At 42.4% G+C, this 9,925-nt stretch overlaps 1 protein-coding gene across 1 annotated transcript in view; it reads left to right on the plus strand.

Moving 5' to 3' along the window:
* The window catches only part of ABHD5 (abhydrolase domain containing 5, lysophosphatidic acid acyltransferase), a 29,594-nt gene extending 19,880 nt beyond the window's left edge, over window positions 1-9,714 (plus strand). Inside the window, exons 2-7 of the mRNA XM_056857555.1 lie at window positions 911-996; window positions 1,934-2,306; window positions 4,113-4,267; window positions 6,121-6,232; window positions 6,982-7,168; window positions 9,538-9,714. Of these exons, the coding sequence (XP_056713533.1) occupies window positions 911-996; window positions 1,934-2,306; window positions 4,113-4,267; window positions 6,121-6,232; window positions 6,982-7,168; window positions 9,538-9,627 (1,003 nt within the window). The 3' untranslated portion in view covers window positions 9,628-9,714. The remainder of the gene's footprint in view (window positions 1-910; window positions 997-1,933; window positions 2,307-4,112; window positions 4,268-6,120; window positions 6,233-6,981; window positions 7,169-9,537) is intronic.
* The last annotated feature ends 211 nt before the right edge of the window (window positions 9,715-9,925 follow it).

Genomic DNA, 9,925 nt, shown 5'->3' on the forward strand with positions numbered 1-9,925 from the left:
TGTGTGCTATTGAAGAGTTAGAGAATATATGCATCACCCTTATAAATCAATATCCCCGCTTCATTGTTTCATAAATTTCTGTCCTACACAATCAAAAACCTTTTCAGCATCTAATAACACTGCAACTCCTGGCTATTTAGTGTGCTTATTGGTGTTGGATTTATGTCTATTACGCATAATGCTTATCTGATCTTTATTAATGTTACTTTCTATAATTGTATTTAATCTGAGTTATTTTAGCACCGCTATAATATTTTTACATTTTGGTTTAACAGAGTAATTACTCTAGAGCAGCCTATTCCTGAAGAGGGGGTAGTTAGCTGATGGCAGGGAACGGTACAGACGCACCACCTCCTGAGAGGCTCTCTGGCTGGGAGGGGGGGGAATTAAAAATAAAACTCCCCCATTGGTTTTCATGGAGCTACATCACCTATTTTGCAGGCATAAATCTACGTCTGCAAAATGGTGTGTTCCCGGGGCGAAAAGGCTTTGGAAGCTGCCTAAAGGCAGCTCTGCCCCCGGGAAGGCCCCTCTGGATGCCGGCATGCGCACTCATACTGGAAAAACACCACTGGGAAGGCAGCACCGGCGCACAAAGCTCACACTGCTGAGTCACTCCCTGAAGCCAGCATCCGTGCCCCTTTGCTTGGCGTAAGTCGTACGGACACTGTCGGTGCGGTCACGCCAGCTCCTGAACAGCTCCACCACCTCCCCTTTAGGATTGCACAGTTACTCTCCATTTTAGGTTTTGGGTTTAGGAATAACCACTGGTCTTGCTATTTGCAAGAAGCAGGGTAGAGGTTCTTAATCCAGTGCAGCATTAAAAGCACTTGTTAGATGAGGTGGGTACATCCTTTGCTTATAAAACTCTGAGGTTCTGTAAATTATGTTTTTATTCTTATTGCTATAGATCAGGATGGCTGTCCAGTTGGTTGCCTGCATGGTGCCCTACATCAGTCGTACAGCTTAAAGAAGCTGAAGAGAAAATACTGAAATGTAAGCATTACAAGATGTTCAGATTTTATTTTCAGCATAATGTCAGTATCTTTTCTTGTGAAGACTAAAGGTGTGTCTGCACCATTACCTTTTGCAGGGGGGAGGTGGTTTGTGGGTTTTTGCTGATTTGGGGTGTTCTGCAAATGTGCTGAGGAGCAATCGTTAACAAGAAATATGTTGAGTTACTTCAAGACGTAAGAGAGCCCTATCCGCAAGTAAATTTATTGCAGGCAAGTCCACTGCTCCCAAGTAGATCTATTCATAGTGGAGTGACATCTGGACACATATTGAGAGTTAGGATGGAGGAAAGCTATGCCACTCTATTTCTAGGAGAAAACCCAGAAGTGAAGCTTTAATGGGCAACATCTCTTTAACAAGGCATATGCTTTACTGGGTAAATTATTGATTGTGGGATCTCATGAACAGTGATTAGCGAAGACCTCCCTAACTACTTATTATTATTATTCATAGGACAGCATACATTGGAAATATCAAGCACTCTGAGGTTTTACTAGTCTTTTCACTTCATTAAACCTATGACAAATGCAGATAACTAATTTGTTATGGCCATGCTTTTATCAAGAAATTAGTCTGGAGTTTTTTTTATTTGGACATGGATTTAAAAACTACCTTTGGTAATTTGTAACTTGTGCGTGCTTATAAAATGTGAAATAATTCTGCCGCTGATTATTTCTACCAGGAGATATATTATATGGCATGTGTTGCTCAACAAGTTGTTACTGTGCTCCCCAGTATCTGTATCATCTTTTTGTTAGGAAATCTCAACCAGAGTTTCGCATATTCCTCCCCTTCTCACAAGCAGGGATACAGTAAGGAATGAATTGGCTTCAACCTATTTGAATGTAGCATCTTGACCATAGACTGTCTGATGTCGGTGTTGGAATAATAAAATATGTTTTGTTCTCTCTTTCTTCAGGTATCAAAAGTCCGTATCATAAGCAATATGTCTTCATATCCAATGGAAATAAAATATGGACACTAACGTTCTCTCAGAACCTTTCCCATAAAACTCCACTTGTTCTCCTCCATGGGTTTGGGGGAGGTGTTGGACTTTGGGCCCTGAACTTTGAAGATCTTTGTGAACACAGGACTGTTTATGCCTTTGATTTCTTGGGATTTGGGCGCAGCAGTAGACCACAGTTTGAAACTGATGCAGAAGTGGCAGAGAACCAGTTTGTGGAATCTGTTGAAGAGTGGCGACAGAAAATAGGCTTGGACAGTATGATTTTACTTGGACACAACCTGGGTGGATTCCTGGCAGCTGCTTATTCCCTGAAGTACCCCTCAAGGTATCTGAAAATGATACGTAAAGGGAAGTTCTTTCTCTGTTGTATCAAAGCTATAAATATAGTTTAGCTTGATGACAAAATGTCACAGCATATCATCTTTTGTAAAATAAGCGCAGTATGGCACAGTATGATTTGGAGGAAGCTCTCTGGGCTTCAAAATGTAGCACTGAAATACTGCTTTTATCCTTCATTTCATGGGAACATACTAACTGCAAGCCTAAAATATAAATTGCACTCCCCTTGTACTTCATGCCTTTTTCAGGCGGCAGTTGCGTGCTACAATTTATATGGTATTTCTTGCCCCAAAGCCTTCCAATGTGTCTTTGATGCAGGGGGGCAGTCCTAGACAATGGGCAACAGGGGCAGCAGCTGCCCTGGGCCTCATGCTGGGGGTGGGGATGGGGGTGACCACTTGTAGACTTGCCCCCCCCCAACGGGCTGGGGAAAGAAGGAGAGCTCCTGCTGCTGCTTGCTCCCACTCCACCTGACTTCTTGCAGCGGTGGCAGCTCCTTCCCACCTCGCACAGGGCAAGGCGGTTTGCCCTAGCAGGGGTGGGTGCTGGGGTGGTGGCAGTATTCTGGGGCCATGTCCTGGACTTCTGCCCAAGGCCCTAGAACCATTAAGACTGCCCCTGCTTTGATGTCATGCGCAGAGATGGCTTGTCTGAGGTGCTGTGGGACCATCTTCCCACCCCATCTGCTTTTTCATATGTCACATTACTATCATCCCTCTGCACCAATGAGTTTTTTTTTCCTGTCTTGGGTAGTACACTTCACGTACTTAGCAAGATAGAAACCTACTAGAGTAGATATACTGCATTTTATCTTGAGCTGAGTTTTTTTGGGAGGTGTTAAATAACTGGAGAATTACAAATATTATTCTAATACACCAGTAGTGACAGAATGGAGAGCCATCGTGGTGTAGTGGTTAATATGTCAGGCTAGGACCTAGAAAACCCAGGTCCAAATCCTCACCTGCGCCATAGAAGCTTGCTGGGTGACCTTGGGCCAGTCACACACTGTCAGCCCTGACCCAGGCTAGTATTTGAATGGGAGATCTCCAAGGAATACCAGGGGCGTGATGTGGAGGCAGGCAGTGTCAAACCACATTGGAAGGTAGCTTGCCTTGAAAAAACTACGGGGTCACCTTAAGTCAACTGACTTGATGGGGGGAAAGTGACAAAATGATTGTTGTACTTGGGAGCTTGTTGCCTCTTGTAGTAGAGGATTTTATCAAGATACAGGAACCATGATAATTTCTGCTTCTCTGATATTCTGATGTTCATGTTCTAAACAACTTATATTTTGTTAGGACTCTTCTGGTTGTGGCCATTTATTTACATAACTGTCAGCACAATCCTGTGCTAAGTTACTGAAATCTGCCCATTGGTTTGTTTTCAGTGGACTTAGAGCCTGGAGTAACTTAGCACAGGATTGTGCTGAAAATCATGTAGTATCAGAAGTAGGAATTTCTAATCATGAACTGAAATATAAGCTGTGAACAAACTATACAGATAGTTTAGAGGATATGCATGATTTAATTCTGACCAGGCAGAATCTTCTTTTGCTTCTTTATATACAGGCATCTAATCAAATTTATTCTTTCTAAAGGAAAGGTATTGCCTGTGAGCATTTAATGAAGCAATATCCAGTAGCTGAGCTTTGATTTGTGATTCAGGTAGGAACCACCTAAAACCATTTCTTTTGAAAGTGAGAGAGAAAGACTAGGTAATATTGACTCTGGATTACAGCAAGCGTAATTTTAAGTTGTCCTGTTGACACAGCCTCTGACGTTTATACCTACAGAGTGAAGCATCTTATATTGGTGGAGCCATGGGGTTTCCCAGAAAGACCTAGTAATGCTGAACAGGAAAGATCAATTCCAGTCTGGATCAAAGCACTTGGAGCAGTTTTGAGTCCATTTAACCCATTGGCTGGTCTCAGGATAGCAGGACCTTTTGGTGAGTGCTTGTCAGTTTGTTATAATAGTGGGAAGGGCTGGGACTCAGTGGTAGAGCATCTGCTTGGCATGCAGAAGAAGGTCTCACGTTCAGTCCCCGGCATCTCCAGTTAAAGGGACTAGCCAAGTAGGTGATGTGAAAGACCTCTGCCTGAGACCCTGGAGAGCCGCTGCCGGTCTGAGTAGACAACACTGACCTTGATGGACCGATGGTCTGATTCAGTATAAGGCAGCTTCATGCGTTCATGTGTGTTGGTATTTTAAGGAACCTGATTACACTATTTGAGCTTCAGAACCCATGGCTGATGGTAGACTTCAGGTGTATGTTTAGCAAGGAAACAAAATCAGTTTAAGCAGTAAGTACCTTCAAACCAGAGAGATGGGAAAGAGGCATCTTACTCACCGATGCTACAAAAAAGTTGGGATAGCATTCTTAAGTCAGAAACTCAGATAAACAATAGATACACACTTTTTATGTTTATGAGTATTTAGCTGTGTCTAGTTCTGTTGCAGATTTTATGTTTATGAGTATTTAGCTGTGTCTAGTTCTGTTGCAAAAGGGCTCTGGCTCAATGGTAGAACACATGCTTTGTATTCAGAAGGTCTCAAGCTTGGGCCCATGACATCTCCAGTTAAAGAACAGTGGGTTTTGGGTAGAGAAACCCTTTCTCTGAAACCTTGGAGGATTGCTGCCAGTAAAATTAAACTGAACTGTGCTAGATGGACTAATAGTCTGACTTTGTATAATAAACATTGTATATATACATTTGCCTGTGGCTTTGTCTATACTTTGTACACAGTCTTGATTAAATAGAGCTAAAATCCAGCAGAACTTGCTCATGCAGGCTCTGAGTTGACTGTAAGCTTTGTGCTGAAAAGTAATGAGAATGCCTCTAAAGGGAAGGAGCTGCCATGCACTATATATGTATGTTATGGGTGCATTCTTAGCAGTCAAAGCATTGCCTCTTACTTTCTCTGTTTCCTATGTAAAATTATGAAATGTGCACTTAAATAATTAATAGAGCAATCCTGAGGATTGGGGTAGTTAAGGAGCGCCTGGGGACGGTGTAGCCTGAAATAAAAAACAAATCCCCCAAGCCCCATGAAACTCCTCCATAGAGTTTAATGGGGCTACGCCATGAGTTTTGCAGGCGCAAATTTGCACCTGCAAAAGGGGCATTCCTGAGGCGAGAGGGCTTAGGGAGCTGACTAAAGTCAGCCCCACCCCCAGGAATGCCCCCTGTGGCACCAGTGCGAGCCCTTGCAGTGGAGATATGCTCCCACCGCGGCTGCTCTGGCACTCAAGCATGGTGCAGCTGAGCCACTCCCCGATGCCAGCGTAACTGGCCCTGCGCCAGCATTAATGCCAGTTTAGCCTGCGCAAGTGGTATAGTGGTTAAGAGCGGTGGTTTGGAGTGGTGGACTCTGATCTAGAGAACCGGGTTTGATTCCCCACTCCTCCACTTGAGCGGTGGAGGCTAATCTGGTGAACTGGACTTGTTTCCCCACTCCTACACACGAAGCCAGCTGGGTGACCTTGGGCGAGTCACGCTCTCTCAGCCACGCCTACCTCACAGGGTGTCTGCTGTGGGGAGGGGAAGGGAAGGTGATCGTAAGCCAGTTTGGGTCTCCCTTAAGTGGTAGAGAAAGTCGGCATATAAAAGCCAACTCTTCTTCTTCTCCTTCACTACCACCAACGCAGGGGTCACGCCAGCTCCTATTCCCTTTCGGCCTCCCCTTGTGGATTACTCTGTAACTCAACCACTAAAAATGGTTGCAAGATACTGTTAATGGGCATTTTGAAAGCCCAACAGGCAGCAATTTTAAAATTGTTTCCTTCTTGATTTATGACAGGGCTGAGCCTTGTACAGCGTATTAGGCCAGATTTCAAAAGAAAGTATTCTTCCATGTTTGATGATGACACTGTGACTGAATATATCTACCACTGTAATGTGCAGTCTCCAAGGTAAATTTAGAGTTTTCAAAATTGTGTTAAGTATTCTAATTTATTGATTTGTCACAAGGTATTTTTTGTAACCCGCCCTGAGCCCTCCCTTGGTTGGGGATTGAGGGTGGACTCAAAATTTGAAAAATAAATAAGATAATTTTGTTCTGAGTTTGATTAGCTCATTGGCTGAAGAGAGAGGCTATTTTAATCAAAAAAAGATGTACCAAGAATCAATGGATTTGGCAAAAATGCTCATTCGGTTTGACAGCATTCAATCGAAATTCTGGATTAAATGCTTGTAGTTGTAGAGTATTGGTTTGTTAAAACTCTTAATAGTTTGGGATCCTACAGGGACATTCTGTCCATTTTGCCAAAACCTTTCAGATCAGCTGAGCATACCTTCTCTTTTATCAGTGAAACAAGCTGAATGGCAAAAGCACAGAAAGAGTATTCTCAATGGCCACATTGCAAATATAAAATGCACTTCCTCTGGTAGCCAATCAAAATCTCATCATTAAATATCTCCTAGAAGAGTGAAAGGCTCTTTTGGTTGAAGTAGTATTCATCAGTCAGGATAAAGCAGACATAAGTTACATATGAAAACGGGGGTATTTTTCTTAACCTTTTTGAGTTCAGTTTTTAATGAAAGACCTAAGTTGGTGTTTGAATGAGTAAGTGAAATTCCAGTTTAACAGTACTGCAGGTCAGATATTTTGGAGATATGGTCGTTTTTCCCCACTTCTTTTCTTCCCTTTTTCCCGTTAAAGTGGTGAAACTGCTTTCAAGAACATGACTGTGCCATACGGATGGGCAAAAAGGCCAATGCTGCAGCGGATTGCATACATGCACCAAGACATTCCTATCACTGTGATTTATGGAGCACGGTCGTGTATAGACGGCAATTCTGGGACCACCATCCAGTCTCTGCGACCAAATTCCTATGTGAAAACCATAGTAAGTAGGGTGTTCAGTCATTTGATCCATTTTTAGTATAAATTGCCTTCTCAATGTCAGTTTTAGTGTTTTAAAAGTACTTGAAGTAAGATTCTTGGCAGGAGTGGGAAAGACAGGAGTGAGGTTTTTTTGTATTTTTAGCTTGGATTCTGCTGTCAAGTCAGACTCCAGTTTCCTTAAAGCAAGGGTCCCTAACATGGTGCCCATGAGCACCATGGCACCTGCCACTGTTCCTGGTGCCCCCCCCCGAGTGTTATTTACAAAGTAGGCGAGGCCAAGTGGGGCTTTTGCCCAGAAAGGTTTCTGATTGGCCACTGGAGATTTGATTTGCTTTACCAGCAGCTGCCGCTGTAGCACGAGGATCTTCACTGTGTGACTGAAGGTAAGCTGTGGCAGCCATGTTATGGTGGGCTCTGCACCCACCACACTGTGGCAGAATTCCAAAGGTGCTTGCGGGCTCAAAATGTTTGAAGAACCCTACCTTAATTATTTCTTGAGCCCTAATATTTTCCTGTTTTTCATGTGAAAGATAATGTTTGTCAACACTCAGATTTATTCAAAATTTCTGTTGCCCTGTGATCACAACAGTGCTTGTTGAAAGTTTCAGACAAATGAATTTTGCAATAACCATTTGTGTAAGTGCAGAATGGCTCATTCACAATCTTATATTTAAGCACTGCTTCTTTTCAGACTGTGGTAGGTCCTATTCCTATCCTACCACTCTACAGATCAAAATGTATTTATTTAAATATTTGTAATGACTAAACTGAGGCTATCATACTCTGGTCACGTTATGAGAAGACTAGAGTCACTGAAAAAGACAATAACCCTAGGAAACGTTGAAGGCAGCAAGAAAAGAGGAAGACCCAATGTGGGATGGATTGACTCTATAAAGGAAGCCCTGGCCCTCGGTCTGCAAGACCTGAGCAAGGCTGTTAACGAAAGGACGTTTTGGAGGTCATTAATTCATAGGGTCGCCATAGGTCAAAAGCAGCTTGATGGAACTTAACACACACACCCCACCTTTTCTTTTGGCTCAACTTTAAAGCTTTCCTCCAACTTAAGTGGATTTTCCATTGGAGGAAGAGCCACTTAAGTTGAAGGAAGGCTCCTTTGGCTGGAAGAAGATTACTTGGAGGATGGTTGGATCTACCCCACAGTGTCCAAATGCAACATTTTAAAATGAGTTTTCAGGAAACTGTTGATTAAAGGTGATGATTTTGCCTGTTTTGCTAAGTAATGTGCTTTTATGAGGTTGAGTGTGAAAACTAAAGGGGTGCCTATGTGCAGGAAACCAAACTAGATAAAGCATGGGTGTTTTTTTCCATGGACTATCCTCACCACCAGGGGTTTAGAACTCCCTTCTTAAAAAGAGAAGCAAAGAAAACCAAACAAATCACTTCTACAAATTATCGTGCTACCTGTTCCAAATTGATAAATGTTCATGATGTATTTGTGTGTGTGTGCCGTCAAGTCACAGCTGACTTATGGTGACCCCATAGGGCTTTCAAGGCAAGAGACGTTCAGAGATGGTTTGCCATTGCCTGCCTCTGTGTGGACTGAGAGAGTTCTGAGAGAACTGTGACTGGCCCAAGGTCAACCAGCAGGCTTCATGTGGAGGAGTGGGGAATCGAACCCAGTTTTCCAGATTAGAGTCCGCTGCTCTTAACCACTGCACCACACTGCTCCTCATGATGTATTTAGGATAAAATTTACAGACTCTTGTTTATTGCTTTTGAGAATAATTTCAATTTTTTGCCAGTTAGCATTTCATACTGTAGATGTCTTAGATCACTTGGGTCAGTTCTGTCCTTAGTCAACCAGTTTGAAATAAACTAGTATGATAACTATGGAAGCAAAACTTGTGAAAGCGTAGACCTCTCTGTGTGTGCGGTGATGTGCTAATCTCTGGAGTCGGCTTGGGACACACACCAGCACAGTGGTCTGGCTGTGTGATTTTTGGCAAAGTCTTTACAAACCAAGTACGGCATAATGGCACCGAGGCTAAACTGCTGAGAAGCATAACATTCAATAGAGAAAGGAATGTAGTTGGCAAAGATTTGCCTACTTGGCAACTTTAAAAGCATTTTGCCTATTTGGAAACTGTTATATCTATGTGATAATGGCAAGTAAAAGATGTCATTGTAAGGCTGGGTCAGTGTGAATTGTGCTGTGTGATGTGCTTGTTTATACCGGTTAGGGTGAAACTGCAACATTCAGTTTTGACCCAAGTTTTGTCGAGGCTGTTGCCAAAATAACAATTTGGAATTATTTTAAGTCATTGTATTTGTTAAGTAAAACACTTCAGTCTTCTTGAAAGTGAACCTTTGTTAACACTGTTGTTTTTTTCCCCCCTTTTTCTTCCATAGGTTATTCTTGGAGCAGGTCACTATGTGTATGCCGATCAACCTGAAGATTTCAACCAGAAAATAAAAGAAATTTGCAATTCTGTGAACTGATCAGCATTCTGCTCTTTAGAAAAGCCAGCTGCAGATGTAATCCAAAGCAATACTGTGTAAAATACTAAGAAAGAGACTTTTTTAAAAACACACACACAAACGAGCTTTGTTCTACCGTTCCTTTCAAAGTGTTACTCACACACTTTAAGCCATGCTGTGCCTTTTGCTGGGGGAGGGAGATTTTCAAAATGAACTTTGTATGGTTCAGTTTGACATTGCTGTTTATATATTTAGAGAGGGTATTTGTTTCTCTAATATTTTTAAACTGGACAATTTCTCCAATTGAAACTTTTTGAAA

Source organism: Euleptes europaea, chromosome 11 (assembly GCF_029931775.1).
Source record: "Euleptes europaea isolate rEulEur1 chromosome 11, rEulEur1.hap1, whole genome shotgun sequence".
NCBI lineage: Eukaryota > Metazoa > Chordata > Lepidosauria > Squamata > Sphaerodactylidae > Euleptes > Euleptes europaea.